Source organism: Phyllobates terribilis, unplaced genomic scaffold (assembly GCF_046119375.1).
Source record: "Phyllobates terribilis strain yellow unplaced genomic scaffold, ASM4611937v1 Scaffold_1__5_contigs__length_1240528914, whole genome shotgun sequence".
NCBI lineage: Eukaryota > Metazoa > Chordata > Amphibia > Anura > Dendrobatidae > Phyllobates > Phyllobates terribilis.
Genome location: NW_027362761.1, coordinates 1,212,575,948 through 1,212,598,850, shown reverse-complemented (window position 1 = coordinate 1,212,598,850; position 22,903 = coordinate 1,212,575,948). Strand labels below are relative to the sequence as shown.

Below are 22,903 nucleotides of genomic sequence, written 5' to 3'. Positions count from 1 at the left end.
AAGTTATCGCAGACACACATCCAGCAGCCCAAAATTTGAGTAACCCCATGTATCTGAATCAACCAGTCATTGCTTATATTTATGGGTGGCCCTGCACATGGAGCCTGTACAGCGGTGCTCGGAGGCAGCAGGGTCTCTACAGAAAAACCCTCAAAATGCACCAAATTCTTCTGCACAGGTGTCCAAACATTTTATAGAACTGAAAATGGTCATTTGTGGAAACTGCAGCATTAAGAGGTCACATTTACTGAAATCAAAAGCTTTTCTAATCAAAAACATCTTAGCCAGCCAAGGAGCCTTCTTTGATGTGACCATCACAATTCTTACATCCATTGAACTCGTGAGTTTTGGAGTCTTTCTGCTTGACTTTCTTTGCCGGATGTCAGAATCGCCCTCAGAGCTGCTGTTTTGATGTGATCGGCCTCCCACCCTCACAGATCTTTTGCTTGAGGATACTCTGAAGGTTCTCAATAGGGTTGAGATCAGGGGAGAATGGTGGTCAAACCATGGTGGTCGTACCATGGATTTCTCTCCTTTTATGCCCATAGCTGCCAATAACTCAGAGGTTTTCTTTGCAGCATGAAATGGGGCATTGTCATGTATGAAGATGATTTTGCTGTGGACGGCGTGGTTCTTTTTTTTGTACCATGGAATAAAGTGGCCAGTCAGAAACTCTATATACTTGGCCAAGGTTATTTTCAAACCTTCACGGACCCTAAAGGGGCTACCAGCTCTTTCCCTATGATTCCAGCCCAAAAGATGACTCCGCCACTTCCTTGCTGACGCCGCATCCTTGTTGAGACTTGGTGGCCATCCACTAACCATCCACTACTCCATCTATCTTGACCATCCAGGGTAAACGGCATCATCAGTAAACCAGACTGTTTTTCAGTTAGTCTTCATATACCTGTATGTCTGGGATACTACAACCGTTTTTGTTTGTGAGCACTCTTTAGGGGCAGCCGAATAGTAGGTTTATGCACATCTGAAACCTCTGGAGGATCCTACATCTCGAGGTTTGAGGCACCAGCAGCTTCATATACCTTTTTGCTGCTTTGTAATGGTATTTAGCAGCTGCTCTCTTAGTCTGATGAATTTATCTCACAGAAACCTTCCTCATTATGCCTTTATCTGCACAAACTCGTCTATGCTCTGTATCAGCCACAAATCTCCTCACAGTACAATGATCTTAGGTTTTCATAAAATATCGAAAGTTTTTATACTTTGTCCAACGCATTGCACTATTTGCCGCTTTTCATCAGCAGAGATCCCTTTTTCTTTCTCATATTGCTTGAAGCCTGTGGCTGCTTAATAATGTGGAATGTCCTTCTTAAGTAGTTTTCCTTTAATTGGACGCCTGGCAAACTAATTATCACAGGTGTTTGAGATTGATTTCAGTGATCCGAAGACCATGAGGCATAAACCATCCATTAGGTTATTTGAAAAGCAATAAATTAAATCTTGATAACTTAAAATCAATTTGCACAATAATTTTGAACATAATCCAATTGGACAAGCTGCAAATATTTTTGTTGGATTTCTTTGAGCCATATTATAGCTCTAAACCATATTTTCCAACCTTCTGAGCTGCTTCTTGGATGAAATTCATCTTTATCGCTATCAGCGCTCTTTTGATGAAGCCTTGCCCCTATGCCTTCTTTCCTACCTTCCCTTATCCATTGATCAAGTCACAAAAACACGAATAGACATGTCATGGTTACGTCTAATCATGGAGCATCCTGCCATCAGGCACAAATAACTTTCTGGAAATGTTGGCTTCTGAGAAGTTTGTAAACTCTTCCAGAACGTTGGTCTTTTGAGTGCTCTCATTAATCAGGGATTCCATGTCTGGCTATGAATTTCCAGTCATTCAAATGAATGACCAACCACGTAAAGCCTGTGGGAGTCAGAGTCCCCATAGTGGGAGCCACTGTAACAGATGTCCATATGTCATAATAAGAGTAATAGGTAGAGGGTGTATTCATGAAAATCCTTACCCCTTGAAATGGTGAGTTCACTGTTCGTAGCTATTATTGCTGTGAAAGCACCATCTTTACAGGTTCACTCATTGGTGAGCAAATCTGTCAATCATTCTGCAATCGCACCCACAATAGCTGCTAAGCATTGTAAACATTAAGAGATTACAACGGTGTTTAGTACTAAGTGGTCCTCTTCAGACAGTCCAATTCTTCTTGTTTGTAACTTAAATTTTGTTGCACACCTGTCTCAGGTCCATGTTTTGCTTCCCTCAACCCGGTCTGCTAGACTTTCTTGTGTTCCACCTCGGGCTATGCAAGTAGTCTCGCGAGCTCCCATGTGTTATTTCCTAGGCCTATTTAAGGCCTCCCAAACCACACACCTCTGTCTCGGTATTGAGACTTTCTAGTATGACTTTTAGTTTGTCTGGGCACAGTTCCGGTCCACACTCTCTTAAAGACATCTGTGATTTCTAGTCCCTGAGTTACATGTCTGCAGCTTTCAGTGCCACTGCTAACTGGCTAGATTCTCATAGACATCTCTTTTCTGCCTGCGGCTTCCATGATTTTCAGACTTTCTAGTTACTCCAGAGTTCTGTCTACTACCTGTTCCCGGTCTTCTAGGACCTCTCCTGTGTGTCCAGCAGGTTCCAGGACATCTCGTAGCCACCTATGGCTTCCATGGAATTTGGACATTTTTGTTACTCTAGAGTTTTATCTGCTACCTGTCTTTGGTCTCCATGATGCCTCCTGTCTGCCTGCGGCTTCCAGTCCTTGAGTTTCCAGTCTGTCTGAGTTCTTCACTAATTCTGCAGTCTGACGGCGGTTTCTAATAAGTCTGCAATGTGCCTGTGGCCCATGTGCTCACCCGGACCTTAGGCTTCGAAGATCCACCTCACCTAGTGAGCCCCCTTGCCACGACAGAGCTCTCAAATTGTCTCAGAAATTAATGAACAATACTTGTCCAAGAACTATCTGTCTGGTAATAAAACTTATGCAAGTACGGGTCAAACTGGTCAATGTCATTATGGGAGTACTATGGTTGTGGTTAAGCGGTCAATTTTGTTGCAGGTAGCATGTATGGGCATTTGAAGGACTCCAAAACGAATGTGTTCATACCAAAAAGTACCAAAAGGAATGAAAAAAATATTCAGTGAGGAACTCAAAGTAAACAATATAGAAAGTAAAATTCTTGAAGACCAAAACTTGTCTGGTCCTGAAGAGAAGTAAGACCAAAAAAAGATTATTCCCATTTAAAAGCATACTGCAAGGATATGCCATCACTGTGTGGTTATTGGGGGTGTTTGGGAGATTTCAGAGCTCATTTTCTTTACTATACATCCCACTGGTCCCAGAGGTGAGGTTCCACCATAAGCATAATGCCATCTACTCATTAGGTGGGAATAATTCTTTAAAGAGGTTGTCCTTGTGATGTACCATGTCTAGTAGTGATGGAAGCCCCAACTGTCGGGAGAAAAACAGGTCTTTTGACTACATTTGGTCAGTGGCAATAAATAATGAGCATTGCCCATATATATTTTTTTCCATTTTACTCTAATGTAATCATTTTTAAGCAATGGATGGAAATATTCTCTAAATATATGTTGAAATAAAAAAAAATGTTTCTTAATATTAAAGAACTAAAAGCAATTTCCACAACATTTAGTCTCCCAAATGATCCCGTCTGATGGGAACACAGATTAAGTTTTCCAACGTCGGTCCAGCCATCAATGCCTTGCTGAGGTGTGAACCTCTCCAATTGCCAGCTCGGCGGGGGCATGTGAAATTAATTACAAACAGGTCATATTCCGGTAACGACCTATCAGGCCATCTAATATGGGGGAATAAAATCACACGTCTTCTGCCAAGGTAGACACAAACATTGGGTGGGACCATGTTAGCCGTCATGACCTTGACTTTCCCTGCATTTGTCATTGGGAAGAATGAAACATCTACGTTGGCTGCAGAGTACTGTGTTGGTGGGAAGAAATGAGAACATTTTATAATCTTTTACTGAGTTAAGCCGCAATATGTAATTATTTTTGTCATTTTTTTTTCTGCCAGGGCGAAATCTTGAACGAAAATGTAGTATTTTGTCTTGATTCCAATTCTTTTATTATCCTGATAGGATTAGGTTGACCAAAGGTAATTGCTGGTTGATTACTTTGCTTTGAACCTTGACACAATGTTGATCATTTTGGGGAATCTTTGGTTCCATGGTGATGTTACGAGTGATCATCTTTGGAAATGTTGGTTCCTTGATGGTGTTCGGAATAATCATATTTGGAAATCCTTGGTTCTTTTATGGTGTCAGGACTGATCATTGGAAATCCTTGATTCTTGATGGTATTTGGATCAATCATTTTTGGAAATTTTTGGTTCCTTAATGGTGTTGGGAATAAATATGTTTATAAATTCTTTGGTTACTTGATGCTGATCAGAATAATTATATTTGGAAATCCTTAGTTTCTTTCTTGTGTCAGGACTGGAAATCATTGGTTCTTTGATGGTGTTTGGATGTATCCTTTTTGGAAATCTTTGGTTCCTTAATGGTGCTGGGGCTACATATTTTTAGACATCCTTGGTTACTTGATGGTGGTAGGAATGATCAATTTTGGAAATCCTTGGTTTCTTGGTGATGTGGAAGTTATCATTTTTTTCACAAAGATGGGTTCTTGGCTCGGGATTCAAAGTCAGTTCCTCTGTGTTAACGTCACTTGTCATTTTTGAGACTATTAGTTGAATGACTTCTGTCCTTTCTATGTAACAGGAGGAAGAATTCATTGATTGGTGGAGCAAATTCTATGCGTCCATTGGGGAAAAGGACAAGTGTGGGGCTTACTTGGATAGAGGCTTTGACACACTTCAGGTAAGTACTTTTCCACATTCTCTAGATGACAATAATTTTTACCATGTAGTATACTAACTTCTAGAACAAAGACGTCTTGGAGTATTGTTTACCAATCTTCAATCATCCCCTTATCAGGCGAGATTATCTGAGATTTTTAGTTCAGTTATATATTAGGCCTGTTGGCCATCTTTTTTCAGAGAATTACACTCCTAACATACCACTTTTCAATGCTTTTTTGGGTGGTAAATTAAAATTTTTATTAGTATTGGGTCAATTTAAAATATTTTGGGGTTCCCTGATTGGGCGAACCTATACCATTATGGGGATGCTTAATTGGATCAACCTAGAACATTATGGAGGTTTTTTATTGGATAAATCTAGAACATTATGGAGGTCCCTGACTGGGTCAAACTAGAAGATTATGGAGGTCCTTGATGGGGTCAAACTAGAACATTATGGAGGTCCCTGATTGGGTCAAACTAGAACATTATGGAGGTCACTGATTGGGTCAACCTAAAACATTATGGGGGTTCCTGATTGGATCAGCCTAGAACATTATTGAAGTCCCTGATTGGGTCAAGCTAGAATATTATTTGGGTCCCTGATTGGGTCAAGCTAGAATATTATTTGGGTCCCTGATTGGGTCACCCTAGAATATTATGGGGGTCCCTGATGTGTTCAATGACCCTTAGATCCCTTGTTCTGCAGGGCTTTCTGAGTGAGCACTTGAAGATTTCAGAAGTTTGATTGCTCACCACAGCTCTAAATCCATTTTGCAAGATCGTGTTGGTAGCTTATGCCATCCAACCAGCTCTTTTGATTAAACTTGTCCAAATATGGTGTCAAAGACAGTAGTTTTTAATGAAAAGGGGGAAAAAATTGGATGGAACAAGCAATTCAGAAGGTTGGCTTCGATGTGATGTGATCAACGTTTTCCCAATGTATATTTCAATTAAGATATGTGTAGCAAAAGTGAAACAAATGCCTGGCATGCCAACGTATGGTCATTCAATGTGCCAATCATTTATCTTCTAATTTCGTATCATGTCCGCATCAATGGAAAGGGAATGACCAGCCTCTCTTGGCAGTTTGCGTAGGCATGCCATGGTGGTATCACTATTTGCTTCTTCTATAGATATGGAAACATTAGGCAGCAATTGTTAGTGTTGATTTTCAGATGGCACAGATGAAAATACCCATATATTCCAAGAAAACTGGATGGGTATTGCCATTCAATATTTTTATTCGCCATTTACATAAATTTTTTAGGCTGGCTTTTATATGGCCCCGGGAGAAAAGTCGAAGCACGTGACATTTTTGAAGACTTCAAAGTGACCCCATGTAAGGCTTCCTTCAGGGGCACATTCCTAATAAAGCCATCTGTCCTATTGTCTTGATCCTCACAATGTTAATCTTGTGAGCAGTTCCTACCAAGAAAAACGATGCTGCAGAGATAACACAATAAATTAGAAAAAGCTGGAGCGTCTCGGCCATCATTTGTTTTGGCACCTGGGACGGCTGTTGGAATATACAACTTGATAATTACATTATGGCTACCGGTGGTGAGCTGTCACCGCCGCAGTCCATCCCGTTCTCTGGAAAGCCTGCCACATTTGCTTAGCTTCCAAGATAAAAAATAACAATCACCGCTTTTTCAAGAATCAACAAAACAGAGGCTAAAACTGTGTAAAATGTATCATGGGCCGAGAGTCAAAATCCAGAGCTTGAATATTAAATCAAAAATTAAAGTGTCACTCAGACGAGACCTAGAAGGGTCGTCCATGGTCTCCACCGGCTCCAAAACTTTTATACTTTTGTCAATAATACAGAAGGGTCCAAAGCTCGGATTATTAAATACAGAGATTTGAAGATTTAATTTTATTTTATTTACATTTTTACAAAAACTTTTCAGAATTGGAGTGTGGAAGCCAAGAGATAAAAGAAAACAAAGGCGAAATGTAAAATACATCTGGAACAGCGACTTTCTTTACTGAATAATACAGAATATTAGAAATCGCCAAGGAATTCTGGAACTGTGTAAAAGAATATTCAGCAATTTTTTTTAGATTTTTGATTTTCATTGAGCTATAGTCAATGGCGAGAATTGAAACTTTGCTTAAAGGCAAAATTAAATGTTAAAGAGAACCTATCAGCTACATTTTAGGGGGGGAGGGCAACCAGTGATAGTAATACACAGGTCAATGTTCAGCAATTAAAACAACACTTTCATTGTCCTAATCCATTGCTTCATTGCAGAGAAATAAATATTTTTATTCGTATGTAAGTTTGACTGCAAGTTCACTGGCTGTTGTATGTGCACTTGCAGTCTACGGCTCCTCTTCAGTTCCTAAAGCCACCGGCAGCATAAGTGACATTGGAAACAAAGTCTGTTGTCTGCTGATAATGTCACAGACCCAGCTTCTGACGCTGTGGGAAATCAAGTAGCTGAGGAAAACTAAAAAGGAGCCGTGGACTGCAAGTGCACTTACAACACCCTGTGCACTTGCAGTCTAATATATAAATGGATAAAAGTATGGATTTTTATGCAATGTATTGGGACGTAATAGGTATTATTTTAACTTCTGAGCACTGATCTTTTTCTTTGATGACAAGTTATTTGCCCAGCAATGACACTGTCAGAGGGTTTCTAAGAGAAAAAATGCTTCCGATGCAGATTTCTCTGTACAAACTCAAGTGTTGAGAAATACTGTGACATACAGACGAAACCCTGGCGTAACAGTGGAGCGCTTTATGGAAATAGAATTGCTTTTAAGCAATGGAGACGCCAACATTAATGTGGGAACCTTCGGCATGTTGGTAACGCAGTCTTCTGTTGACCACACAAAGACGGAGCACAATTTAATAGACCACTTGGACACGTCACAACATTTGCACTACGCTTGGCCTCCGATGCTCCTCTGGCCTTCCCTGCTTTAAATTAACTCGTGCAGGATAATAATTTTCTGGATCAACTACAAATCCCTGTATAGAAAATGTGTGGAAAAGGAAACAGCGTAATTATTAGATTGTAGTGCTCTTATAACTCATCGACGCTCTGCCCGTTAATTCCTCTTAAACATTTATGTTGGATTTTTCCCAGTTTGGATCTGCAATTAACATTGTGGGTAAGGTTTATCTATAATTGCAGCCTTACCGGGCTTAGATCGGTGATCTGTTCTGCAGAGAACGCATTTTCTACGTTTGGGTCTTCACAACCGGGGTTTGGAAGAAATGCTGCTACATTGGGGATTTTATAAAGCTATGACCTGGTTATTAATGACTGAGCTCACAATATGGAGCCGTCCTCTCATCCGTCAAGATTTGGCTATACACCTGAGGAAGTGGACAGGACATCCCTCGAAACGCGTCGTTTTTTAGCCTTAAATAAAAGATGAACTCTAATTGACCTTGATTGATTCCTTCTCCATGTGTGGTGGAGCGCAGATTTAATTGCCACCATTCCTATCCTTCCTGGCCATCCGTCAAGGTGTAAGTGGAATAAGCATTGATCAGTCAGCATGGCTATATAGTACAAAGAAAATAATGACTGTAAAGATGAGCAAAACTTTTTAACTTTGAATTTTCCCGAACAATTAAATTCACGCTAAATCTCAATACTGCACAGTCTCTAATTCTCTGTAATTCTCTGAGGTCTCCTAGGACTGTATCCAACTAATTTTAAGCTCTTGACCTCAGCATACTGTATATGACTATGAATAGACAGATGGCATCTGTTCTTCCCTGCTGTGCTGTCACACACTGTCTGTACTGTTATTTCAGTTCTTTATGGCTTTTTATCCCTGTCTCTACAGCTTATGTGTGAGCTCTGACTACAGCTCACTATCCAGATCAGCCACAAAATGGCAGCTACATTCCCTGCCTCTGCTTTTATAGTGGCTATGATATTCAGTCTTGATGGGCTGTGCTATTGTATATAATGTGATAGCTGCAAGGCATTAAGGCATTATGGGGACGCTTTGCCCAAGGTCATACGAGCCTATTGTGGCTTGTGCTATCCTCTGCATTGTAAAAATGACGCTGGCCTTTTTAGGCAATTTTCTGAAATCGAATTGCAATTTGTTCAAATTTGCCGGATTTGGCTGATTTCTAAAAGTTTTACACAAATTTGATTTCCATTGAATCAATTGATTCAACTCTAAATGACATATATTACAAAAGGGCATTGGTATATGGTGGTAATATAGTGCTTCCATACCATGCCACAATTTGCCGTCTCTCAATGCTAGTTTCCTGGCGTCAAAAATCACAAAATTTGGCACAGGTATTTGCACAAAAATCCTCATGCATCACATTTACTGTAATGCAAAAATTGTAGGTAAAGTTTACATCAGCTCCTTCCAGCACCATTATTGGTACGTGTCTCTGCCTTTCTTATTGAGTAAATAAACTCTTGTAAAATACTTCAAAAACTCTTCAAAAAATAAATTTTTTTGAAAGTCTCAAAAAAAAAAAATCTGCTCAGCCTTAGAAAGTTGTAAAGTGCAGAACAAAAATAACACAAGGGTTCCATATAGAATATCAATAAAGATCCATATAACACAACACGTGAACATTGAAGGCTCGGAGGCATCGGATTGGTCTCAGAAATATCTTAAGCAATATATATCCGGAAGATGAAGGCAGTAGGGAGAAATATGATAATCCACTGCTAATTATAATGGATCCATAGAATCATAGAATGTTATAGTTGGAAGGGACCTCCAGGGTCATAGTGTCCAACCCCCTGCTCAATGCAGGATTCACTAAACCATCTCAGACAGATGTCTGTCCAGCCTGTGTTTGAAGACGTCCATTGAAGGGGAACTCACCACCTCTCGTGGCCGCCTGTTCCACTCATTTATCACCCTCACTGTCAAAAAGTGTTTTCTAATATCTAATCTGTATCTTCTCCCTTTCAGTTTCATCCCATTGGTTCTCATGTTTTCATGTCCAAATGAGAATGAAGATGATTCCTCTACACTGTGACCGCCCTTCAGATATTTGTAGACAGCTATTAAGTCTCCTCTCAGCCTTCTTTTTTTGCAAGCTAAACATTCTCAGATTCTTTAACCATTTCTCGTAGGACATAGTTTACAGTCTGCTCACCATCCTGGCAGTTCTTCTCTGAAGTTGCACCACTTTTTTTATGTCTTTTTTTTAAAAGGTGGTGCCACATAATCAGTTCACTACAGCTGCTCCTTTCTTCTCCACACTGACTAATGATGTTTTATGTTCCGTTCTCTTTATTGATCTGCGAATTGTGTGTTATTGGGTTTAATGATTTCATTTATGTGGCAGGTGCTGGACACCGAGTTAGAGAATGTAGAGGACTATGAGGGACTTTCGGACTTCTGTCGTACATTCAAGTTGTATAGAGGTCGATCCCAGGATGAAGCTGAAGATCCATCAGTAGTTGGAGAATTTAAGGTGAGCCACCGATGAGGACTATGTCCAACCACAAGGGTACAGCACTTACCAAATGTTTCTTACCATAGGTATTATAAGTAGAGATCAGCGAATCAATTCAGGTTCGATTTCACTAGATTTACCAAATTTAGTCAAAAAAAATAAATTCACAGCTAATTGATTCACCATGAATCAAAAGTACTCCACAACTTCCATTCTCCCCTGAAAAGACGTGTATGTCACTATTCTTTTTTAATCACAGATCGATCTTTTTCACTGCTGTGCTGTCACATACTATCTGTAAATTTTCCTCAGTGTTTTTTGGTTTTCTCTCCCTATCTCTATGGTTGAGCTGTTAAATCTTCTTACTATCCAGGTTCACTCACATATGGCTGCTGCATTCCAGGCCTCAGCTTTCATACAGGATATGATAGTCTCTCCTGATTGGCTGTGTTGTACCAATTGATGTAATAGTGATGTGGTAGCCAGCGAGGCTGCTGATGCAATTATTGGCAATGGCAAAATGATGACATTAATTTTAGATGACTTGCCCAAATCGCACATTATTCGAAATAAACACAAATTTGATTTGCATTGAATTCATTTGCTCATCTCTAATTATGAATATTCAAATATATAATGGTTCCCTATATTGTATTTTCAGTGTCATATATAACGACAAAAGACCCCGTAGCTAACATATAGATTCTTACAGTTCAGCCAAGAAAATGGATGACTAAGTTAGATTAAAACTAACTTTCTCATGACACTGGAGCAATGGTCTGTAAACCTGAGATAACTGTCAGCCAGGTCTCAGTTGTCCGGTAGTCATCTCCGCCCATTCGGCCAAACATTCATGTGGTCTCTTTGGTGAGAGAGGAGCCAGTTACTTTGCAGAGTCATCTGACAGTGGCTGACTGTAGGTCTATACGGATCCATGGAACATGGGGACATTGGCAAGAATCTGGCAAACCCCAACTAAATGCCCAATGGTTGAGGTTGGAGTGGCGTGATGTCCTCATTGTATATTTTTCCACTGAGATATTCAGTGCCACTCCCATCAGGAGTCATTCACGGGTCAGATATTTTCTACCATTCTTTAGAAATTATAGAAATTAGTGAATAAATTTAATGCAAATCAAAGCCGTGTCAAATTTTTAGGAATTCATTAATTCCGGGGACTTTGAACAATTTTCAATTCGATTAAAATGAATCTCCTAAAATTGCAGAAGATTTCATAAGCCAGAGAAGACATCGTGCGTGGCTGAGTGGGCTTCCCCATAATGTCTTGCAGCTATCGCATCATGTGGTATGACACAGCCAATCAGGAGGGACTATCATAGCCTGCATAAAATCAGAGGCAGGGAATGCAGCAGCTACAATATACAGTTGCGCTCAAATTAGAAATGAAAGACAACGACCACAAAAGACTTCAAGCTGTCATTGATGTTAGAGGGGGCAATACACAGTATTAAGAAATGGGGTATATGAACTTTTGATCTGGGTCATTTGGATGTTTTTAGTTTGACAATAAATGGCTTCACCCAACCAATAACCATGAGTGTAGAAAAAGTTTTTTTGTTATCATTCATATTCTCAGAAACAAGGCCAAAAAAGGAAAAAATTTTCCGGGGTATGTAAACTTTTGAGCACAACCGTTTTTTTGGCGACTCTGGATGAGAACAATTTTGGCAAGCTGACAAATTAGAGTTTCAAAATATACTCTCTTCTCCACCATCTTACATAACAGTTGAGGCCATTCTTACATAACGGTAATTATTTCAGTGACTCACTCATGGAAATATTACTGAAGCCCCAGTGAATTGTGATTCTTCATTATTTAGCCTCAGTTTTTGTAATTGGAGCAAAAAAACAATGCTCGTAATGTCAACCAGCATTTAATAGAAGGCTTATCTGAGGATTACGAGATGAGCATCAGTATGAGGATAAATCTGGAACGCTCATTATCTAGAAGGAAAAATGTGACACATCCGAAGGAAAATAACACTATAATGAAAGAGGAGAGGACTGTGGTCCCAGCGAGTCCAGGAGCCTGGAGCAAAACTGGAAGAACAGAGCGATACACATGGGGAGGACAACCGCCATAAGCCTGTCATCATCCTTTCCCACAGTATTTAGTCCAATACTCTATCCCTTTGCTTAAAATCCAGATGTTACATATCTAGATTGATAATAAATAACAGATAACACAGATAAGAGTCCATTCACCCATGTTGGAGAAGACCCAGGGCCATTGCTGGGGTTTCTTGTGCGTATTGTTTAGGTGACTATTTAGAATAAGTGTAATGTCACAATTTCCGGGCATTATATGACTTTTATCCTACATTTTTCACCATTTTAACCCTCTGCAGCTTTTATCTCTAATTTTTAGATCTCTGAGCTAGTGGGTAAAGACTATCAGCTATGATGTCTCCCATACACGGCACACACAGACAACAGGGATTCCTGCTCTTGAAGGTTATTATACAGCAGTACTGAGCAGTTTACCTGTGAATCCAGCACTAGCATTAGCTTAACACTTACTAGAAACTAGCAGAATGGAAGATACTATACAGTTGTACTTACCAGTGTTGCCATGAGTCCAGCACTGGTGTGAGATAAACATTCACTAGAAAGCAGTTACAACATGTGAGACATTATACAGAAGTACTGAGCAGTATACCCAGAAATGCTTCACTGGGATGAGATAAACGCTGTGAGGATTCGCGCACCTTGGCATATGGTAGCGTTCACACAGGTCGAGCTATCTTTGTCCAAACAGGCCGTTTTATTACAGTTCATATGTATTTACCATAAGCAAATGTACAGCCTTCCGGCATAAGGCATGGACCAAGCAAAAATAGTCCATACAGCAATATGGCTCAGCCATTCAGATATCACAGGGCTTAGTCCAACTCTGATCAGGACTGACCAGAACAACAGGTCTTTCCACCTGTCCACACATACAAAGACTGAAGCAGCCATTCAACTCCCGAGATGGAAATATGGGAGCAGCCAGTCCCACCCATCTCTTCTGCCTGCTCCTAAAACCCGGATCCATGCTGCCCTATTAAAAAAAAAACCTCTTAGCACTAACTGTGCTGCAGCCTGCTTCACCGGGCTTTACATCACCGAGGATAACCACATCGGTGACACATATCTCCCATTGAGGATCTGTCTGGCTGCAACCCTACAAGAAAGCAGTAGCAGTATGAAGGACACTATACACCGGAACTGAACATTGTAGTCATAAATCCAACACGTGGATTAGATAAACACTTGGTATAAAACTGTAGCATCATGGGGGACATTATACAACAATTCTAAGCAGTGCTGCTGTGACTTTAACACTAGGGGGAGATAAACACTTCCTTAGATGCAGCAGCATAGAAGATATACAGCAAGAGTGTGCAGTGTATCTGTGAATCCAGCACTAGAATGAGACATAAACTTACTAGAAAGCTGCAGCAGCATGAGTGGGCATTATACAGAATTACTGAGCAGTATAGCAGTGAATCTAGCACTGGGATGAGATAACCATTTATTGCAAGAAGCAATGAAAGAGGTTCAGCAGTACTAAATAATAACTCACATCTATTAACCAATACATGCAACCCCTTTAGGTGCTCATTTAATCTCACAGTCCTACAGTTAAAAGCCACAAAATAATAAATAGACATTACTTTATACACCATAAACCCCTTTAGGCTTGGTGACCTCTCGAATAAAGATTTTACTCAACAAATGTCTGTCTAGACTGGTTTTAGACTGCAGTCGTATGGTATGATGGGCAGCCAACCTGTAAATCCTTGTTATAGCCCATCATGGGATGGACCCTTTCTACGTGTAGGAATAACTATGTATTGATACATATTTCAACGCCTAAATGTTTTTCTTCTAGGTCAATACGAATCTTTAACCATAATTGATCATATGCTACGTATGTTCTTCATCCTGGCCACAGATGTTAATTTAACACTTTTTTTCTGTTTTACTGTGATTATAGGGGTCCTTTAAAATATACACCCTACCTGAGGATCCATCAGTTCCAACGCCTCCTCGACAATTCGTTCAGCTCCCAGCTAAAGGGATACAAGAGTGCCTGGTCAGGGTCTACATTGTCCGTGCTTTTGGCCTCCAACCCAAGGATGCTAATGGCAAGGTGAGCGACATGAATAAGGGAAAAGCATAAAAAAAGTAATCTACTTGTAAAAAAGCTATCCCTGATGTATCTTGGGAAGTGATACAGATAGGGACTTTTGATCCAAGGAATGTTTAAGGGGACCTAAAGGTTTGCTTTTAAGTGTTGTGAAGACCCGCGGTCTTCCGTGGGCGTAATACTACTCAGGCAACACAGGGTAAGGATAAAACAGTGAGTCAATACTTTATTGTACCAAAAAACTGGCAATAAACAGATAGAAAAGTCCCAGCAAATACCCAAGATGGTACAACATTACACAGCCTCACTCTTCCGCTGGCCCGCCTGGGATAGAACATCTATGACTTTGGGACTTCCAGGGCCAACTACCTCAACCAGTGGTCCCCCGTTGCTGGCTGGCCCCCACAGAGAGAAAGTAGCAGCAAGCTTAGGAAGCTAGCAGTCCATCGAGGTACAAGGCCAGGACCCTGGCCTCCCCGAGAGTTCCCATGGGGTCAAATGACCTGCTGGTCCCAATCTGGCTTCTCCGAACGTCTCCATGGGTTCCAGGCGACCAGAGGGTCCCTCAAACAGCATATCCATGGGGCCAGGTGACTTCATCGTCCCAACCTGATCTCCCCAAATGTATCCATGGTCTCTCTGATGGTCAATGGAGCAGATCAGTATCTTTCCAGTCAGGGCCATATACCCTTAGGCTGGTTTCATGTAGAATCCAAATCTGTGTCTCTTTGGATAAAGCCATGCTTCCAAGTTGATGGTCTCTAGAGAGTCTCATCCTTGATTCTCCCTGTAAAGTCTCCTTCAATTCTCTGTTTTGAATCCCCCCCCCTTCCACCAGCGTTTGACACAGGACGCACATGATGAAGGCGCAGGAGCGCCCATCTCCCATACAGCGCCAGGTAACTGCACTAAACTTCTGTGGGCACATTAGTGATACAAAACCGAGATTAGTGATACAAAAATACACATACATTCACAAGTCAACACAAACACAGTAGGGTATTTCTCTTGGCTTAACAAATCTAGACGTCTGGATTCTTAAGATTAGAAGCGGTATCGTCACAGGTGTCTTTTTATAAATTAATTGCGCTATATGCTGAATATATTTCGAGCTGCCATAATCGCATGTTTTTTTACTATTTATATTGAGTAAACTTTTGCTACATACCAACTCTGTTACATGTGGCTTTATGACATTATGTGGGTATTTCTAAGGTCAGATACTATCAGGGATAGTGATTATTTTCACCTTACATGCAATTTTAAGTATTTTAACTAACTATATCTGTGTTTCTATTACATTTGTGATCAATAGAGAATAACTAATTTACAACTATATTACTTTTGTTAGATACAAAGGTTGTAGGAAGCAGTATTATAGTAGTTACAGTGGGTACGGAAAGTATTCAGGCCCCTTTTCATTTTTCACCATTTTTCACTCTTTGTTTCATTGCAGCCATTTGGTAAATTCTAAAAAGTTCATTTTTTTCTCATTAAAGTACACTCTGCTCCCCATCTTGACTGAAAAAAACAGAAATGTAGAAATTTTTGCAAAAAAAGAATTAAAAAAGAAAAACTGAAATATCACATGGTCATAAGTATTCAGACCCTTTGCTCAGACACTCATATTTCAGTCACATGTTGTCCATTTCCTTGTGATCCTCCTTGAGATGGTTCTACTCCTTCATTGGAGTCCAGCTGTGTTTAATTAAACTGATAGGACTTGATTTGGAAAGGCACACACCTGTCTATATAAGACCTCACAGCTCACAGTGCATGTCAGACCAAATGAGAATCATGAGCTCAAAGGAACTGCCCAAGGAGCTCAGAGCCAGAAGTGTGGCAAGGGACAGATCTGGCCAAGGTTACAAAAGAATTTCTGCATTACTCAAGGTTCCTAAGAGCACAGTGGACTCCATAATCCTTAAATGGAAGAAGTTTGGGACCACCAGAAGTCTTCCTAGACCTGGCCGTCCAGCCAAACTGATCAATCGTGGGAGAAGAGCCTTGGTGAGAGAGGTAAAGAAGAACCCCAAGATCACTGTGGCTGATCTCCAGAGATGCAGTAGGGAGATGGGAGAAAGTTCCACAAAGTCAATTAACACTTGAGCCCTCCACCAGTCGGGCCTTTATGGCAGAGTGGCCCGACGGAAGCCTCTCCTCAGTGGAAGACATATGAAAGCCTGCATAGAGTTTACTCAAAACTCCCAGACTATGAGAAATAAAATTCTCTGGTCTGATGAGACGAAGATAGAATTATCACCAAAAAGTTCTAAGCGGTATGTGTGGAGAAAACCAGGCACTGCTCATCACCTGCCCAATACAATCCCAACAGTGAAACATGGTGGTGGCAGCATCATGCTATGGAGGTATTTTTCAGCTGTTGGGACAGGACGACTGGTTGCAATTGAAGGAAACATGAATGCAGCCAAGTACAGAGATATCCTGGATGAAAACCTCTTCCAGAGTGCTCTGGACCTCAGACTTGGCCGAAGGTTCACCTTCCAACAAGACAATGACCCTAAGCACACAGCTAAAATAACAAAGGAGTGGCTTCAGAACAACTCTGTGACCATTCATGACCGGCCCAGCCAGAGCCCTGACCTAAACCCAATTGAGCATCTCTGGAGAGACCTGAAAATGGCTGTCCACCAACGTTCACCATCCAACCTGACGGAACTGGAGAGGATCTGCAAGGAAAAATGGCCGAGGATCCCCAAATCCAGGTGTGAAAAACTTGTTGCATCATTCCCAAGAAGACTCATGGCTGTACTAGCTCAAAAGGGGGCTTCTACTCAATACTGAGCAAAGGGTCTGAATACTTATGACCATGTGATATTTCAGTTTTTCTTTTTTAATAAATTTGCAAAAATTTCTACATTTCTTTTTTTTTCAGTCAAGATGGGGTGCAGAGTGTACTTTAATGAGGAAAAAAATGAACTTTATAGAATTTACCAAATGGCTGTAATGAAACAAAGAGTGAAAAATTTAAAGGGGTCTGAATACTTTCCATACCCACTGTATATTCTTATACCTAGGAGGCAGTATTATAGTAGTTATATTCTTGTACATAGGAGCAGTATTATAGTAGTTATATTCTTGTACATAGGAGCAGTATTATAGTAGTTATATTCTTGTACATAGGAGCAGTATTATAGTAGTTATATTCTTGTACATGGGGGGCAATATTATAGTAGTTATATTCTTGTACATAGGGGCAGTATTATAGTAGTTATATTCCTGTACATAGGAGGCAGTATTATAGTAGTTATATTCTTATACATAGGAGCTGTATTATAGTAGTTATATTCTTGTACATAGGAGCAGTATTATAGTAGTTATATTCTTGTACATAGGAGCAGTATTATAGTAGTTATATTCTTGTACATAGGGGGCATTATTATAGTAGTTATATTCTTGTACATAGGGGCAGTATTATAGTAGTTATATTCTTGTACATAGGAGGCAGTATTATAGTAGTTATATTCTTGTACATAGAGGCAGTATTATAGTAGTTATATTCTTGTACATAGGAGCAGTATTATAGTAGTTATATTCTTGTACATAGAGGCAGTATTATAGTAGTTATATTCTTGTACATAGGAGCAGTATTATAGTAGTTATATTCTTGTACATAGGAGCAATATTATAGTAGTTATATTCTTGTACATAGGAGCAGTATTATAGTAGTTATATTCTTGTACATAGGAGCAGTATTATAGTAGTTATATTCTTGTACATAGGAGCAATATTATAGTAGTTATATTCTTGTACATAGAGGCAGTATTATAGTAGTTATATTCTTGTACATAGGGGCAGTATTATAGTAGTTATATTCTTGTACATAGGAGCAGTATTATAGTAGTTATATTCTTGTACATAGGAGCAGTATTATAGTAGTTATATTCTTGTACATAGGGGGCAGTGTTATAGTAGTTATATTCTTGTACATAGGAGCAGTATTATAGTAGTTATATTCTTGTACATAGGGGCAGTATTATAGTAGTTATATTCTTGTACATAGCAGCAGTATTATAGTAGTTATATTCTTGCACATAGGAGCAATATTATAGTAGTTATATTCTTGTACATAGGAGCAGTATTATAGTAGTTATATTCTTGTACATAGAGAGCAGTATTATAGTACTTATATTCTTGTACATAGGGGTTCAGTAATTTAATAGTGATTTTTCCTACTTAGGGCATGTGCCCACGAAGCGTTTTTGCAGCATTTCCGCAGTATTTTTTCCGCCCATGAAACACTGCAAAAACGCTTGCCAATTGGTCTGCCAGCTGTTGCAATGGTAATCCTGATGTGCTGTGCACATGTTGCGGAAATTTCCGCTCAGGATTACCATTGCGGAAAAAAACGCAGCATGTCCATTCTTTGCACATTTCCACCACCAATTTGTGCCCTTTGACTTGAATTGAACCATAGCAAATCCACAGGTATAATACCTATACCTGCAGATTTGCTGCATTTCAGTTAAAGCCAATGGGCGCGAATTCGCTGTGGAAACGCGCTTTGGGTGGTACCCAGGTCGGCAGATGAGGACTACTACTCCTCTCACCCGACTGCCGCTCTCACTGATAAAAGCGAGAGCGGCACGGCTGGGGGGAGCAATAGTCTGCTCTGCCGAGCCGGCGTGCCTGCGGTTAAAAAAAGGAAAAAAAAACCCACTTACTCACCTATCCGGCGCCCTCCCAGGTGTCCTCCTGGTCCTCGCTATGTTCCCGGCGATGCGATGCTCCCGGCGCCCGGCGGTACACTGTGGGAAGCACGCTCGCTCCCAGCAGTGTACTGCGCTTTCAGGACCTGCGGTCACGTGAGCGATCAGCTGATTGCTCATGTATCCTCACCGTGGTAACATTCTGAAGAATGTTCCCATGGTGGTGAGCTCACCGGGGCTGATCAGCTGATCTTCAGCTGATAAACCCCAGTGACCTCACTCCCGCAGCAGAATTTATACTGATAGGAGCGATTTTACACTGAGGGATATGGTTGTTTGTTTTTTTTACTTTTTTTCAGAAGAATGAAGGCTTCGGGGACTGACAGCGCAATAATTTTTTTTTTTTAAAACCATGTATTTTTTATTTCATTAAAATACTTTATTCTAGCCATTTATTTATTGAAAAGGCGGCGATAACTTTACTACGCGGTTAGTGCCCTGGGCTTCATGGCAGCCGCCAATACAAGGCTGACATGAACCCCAACCCCATTACCCCAATTGCCACCGCTACAGGGCAGTGAGAAGAGCGGAGGCTAAGCACCAGATTTGGCCTGCTGAAGGTTGATATTAATAGCCTCTGAGGGCGCTAGTATTCATGGCCCCTTCCCTGGCTATTATTATCAGCCCGCAGCTATCTGTTTAACCTTTTCTGGTTAGATTTTATAGGGGGACCCCATGTCAATTTATTTCTGGGGTCCCCCTGGAATCTAGCCAGTAAAGGCTAAACAAAGAGCTGTGTTCTGATATTAATAGCTAGAGAACATTGTTGGCTAATGGCCCCTTTCCCAGCTACTAATATGAGCCCCCAGCGGTCGGCTTTCGCTCTGTTGGTTATAAAAATGACGCGGGAGCCCACGCCATTTTTTTATTTTTATTTTTATTTTATGCTCTGTGCCCACGATCCCGACGTAGCAGCGCTTTGGACTCATATTTTTTGCTGCGTCCAAAACGTTGCATTCTATTGAAATCAGGTAAATCCACATGTGAACGATGCGTATTTACCTCATACAATACATAATTCCAGTGGTCAAATTTCTGTTGCAGAGACTAGCAACTCCACAAGAGAATTTGACATGCTGTGGTCCTGAAAGACGCGTCGCATGTCAATGTCCGCAGGTGATTCGCAGCCTCTGATGCATGCATAGTGCACATGGGATTTCTAGAGATCCCATCCACTATGCTGTAACATCTGGATGCTGCGGGTTTGATGCTGTATAAACATGCAGTGTCAAACCTGCAGCAACCCCTGATCGTGGCCACGTACCCAAACTCACCCACAGCATGTCAATTTCTGTAGCGGACATGCTAGTCTCCGCTGCGGATTGTGACCGATTGAACTGTCATTATATTCAGTGGATTCACATGTACCGACAACAAAAGTGCGGCATTAGAATATCGCGTTTTGGACCAGCAAAAATACGCTGCGTCCAAAACTCTGCTTGTTGCTGTTCGTGGGGATGTGGGGCTAACGAAACTGCTGTGAACTGTTAATAACGGCCAGGGAACATGTTAATGGCACCTTCTTAGGTTCAAAATAGCAGTTGCCCCAGAAATTACATGAATGTAAATGCTAATGACTTTGGGCAAATGGGATTAGCTGACACTTAGGTCTTTTGTTTGGTGATCAGAAGGTGTTAGTCAGACCCTTTCATCACCAAACCTAATTAAAGTAAAGTAAAGAGTTAAATAAACACACAGAGTAAACACTTTATTTGAAATACAACAGACACATTCTTTAATCATTTAAATTCAATATACTCATCCCAGTTCTGACGGTAATCCAAGGGTTTAAGCAATATCCCACCAAATAACTTTATTTAGCTCCAAAAAGCATTCATTGATGTACAAAAACGCTTCGAAAACCGCATAAAAAACGTGTCAAAATCGCAGCAAAGTCATGCAGTTTTTCCGCAGCGTTTTTCTTGCCAAGGAGATGCAGAAACACTCAGGAAATTTCTGCTTCAAATCCTGAATGTGCGCACATAGCCATAGGAGGCAGTATTATAGCAGTTTACCTTGAGTAAATTTTTCAGTGTATGTAGTAAATGAAATATTTTCTCTATGTCTGGAGTGATAACTGCATCAGTGATGACTTTTTTAATGATTTGGGGGTTTTTTTGCAGCAGGTTTTACAGTAAGTTTTCTGACAGGTTACTTTGTTTCTGTGTAGTTCATGCAGTCACGGTCTGTTCTCTTACAACTTATTTTAAACTGGTTGGTGTTCTGTTGTAAAAGTTAGAATTAGTCTCTATTTCTCCCAAATTTTTTGTGCCAAAATGAAGCCAAATTTCCTTAAATGTTTCTATCTATAAAGCTGCCATCCTGCAGTTTTGATTTATTTTGGTTCTTTTTCAGTGTGACCCCTATGTGAAAATCTCTGTTGGCAAAAAGTCTAACAACGATCAGGAGAATTACATCCCGTGCACCTTAGAACCTGTTTTTGGAAAGTAAGTTGTGAGCATTTCAGTTTTTGTATAATTTAGGTTTAGCTTGTGATTAGTCAACAAGCCAGGATGCAACTATCAGGATTTAAGTGCTTAAACCGACCTCCACTATAGATTAACATTGTTTTTTCATATTTTATGGAATGAGGTCCTATCATCAGTTTGATAAACACCTCTCTGGCAAAACTGTGAATAAAGCAGCTCTCTCTTCCTCCTTCACAGCAGTAACTCCCAGCATGACCTTATATACTAACCCTACAGTATGTGTAATGCATGTATGATCAAACATTATATTTTATTAGTTCATTAAAGGTAAATTTTCCAGCCAAGAACTTAGAGAATTTTTTATATCTTCAAATGTTCTGTATCCATATAAGGTCCCACCAACCCTTTTCCTTTTTCGGGACTTCTCGACTGGTTGGTTTAAATATTCGGATGGTTACAAACTCTAGCAATGTTTTTTTTTAATTATGTATAAAAAAGGAAGAGAACAACAATTATGGCTGCTGTTACTTGGCAATAGTCACTGGTTTCAGTCGTCCTTGCCGTCAGTGTGCTAGTGCAAATCATGGAGTACGTTGATATTAAAAATTTGGATTTTGTCTCCTACGTTCCTCAGGATGTTTGAGTTGACCTGCTCCTTACCATTAGAGAAAGACCTGAAGATCACTCTCTACGACTATGACATGCTCTCGAAGGATGAGAAGATTGGAGAGACGGTCATAGACCTGGAGAATCGATTTCTTTCCAAATATGGGGCTCGATGTGGCCTACCTCAAACATATTGCATGTGCGTACCCAAAGTATCTATCCATACCTTATCAGGTGGTTCACCATAGCATCATTTCCCTTGAGATGTAATGTCGGAAGTCATGACTTATGGAGAATTATAACTATATAATGTCAAGTCTAAAGCATTTTCTGCAGACAAAACCCAGCCCTCACTTGTCCCACTGCACAGCCCCGATTTCAATGTATATAATGTCCAATCCTATGGTCCAGTTGTCTTCTTTGGTCTGATCACAATTGTGGTCCACCTTCAGTCCAATCCAGTGGTCTAGTTGTCTTCTTTGGTCTGGTCACCATTGCGGTCCACCTTCAGTCCAATCCTGTGGTCTAGTTGTCTTCTTTGGTCTGATCACCATTGTGGTCCACCTTCAGTCCAATCCAGTGGTCTAGATGTCTTCTTTAGTCTGATCACCATTGTGGTCCACCTTCAGTCCAATCCAGTGGTCTAGTTGTCTTCTTTGGTCTGGTCACCATTGCGGTCCACCTTCAGTCCAATCCAGTGGTCCAGATGTCTTCTTTAGTCTGATCACCATTGTGGTCCACCTTCA

At 40.5% G+C, this 22,903-nt stretch overlaps 1 protein-coding gene across 8 annotated transcripts in view; it reads left to right on the top strand.

The window, feature by feature from the left end:
* The window catches only part of DYSF (dysferlin), a 680,318-nt gene that overhangs the window by 625,056 nt on the left and 32,359 nt on the right, over positions 1-22,903 (top strand). For all 8 annotated transcript variants that reach the window (XM_073649582.1, XM_073649538.1, XM_073649547.1 and 5 more), the window contains 5 exons: positions 4,747-4,845; positions 10,126-10,254; positions 14,240-14,395; positions 21,478-21,569; positions 22,186-22,356. In XM_073649582.1, the coding sequence (XP_073505683.1) occupies positions 4,747-4,845; positions 10,126-10,254; positions 14,240-14,395; positions 21,478-21,569; positions 22,186-22,356 (647 nt within the window). The remainder of the gene's footprint in view (positions 1-4,746; positions 4,846-10,125; positions 10,255-14,239; positions 14,396-21,477; positions 21,570-22,185; positions 22,357-22,903) is intronic.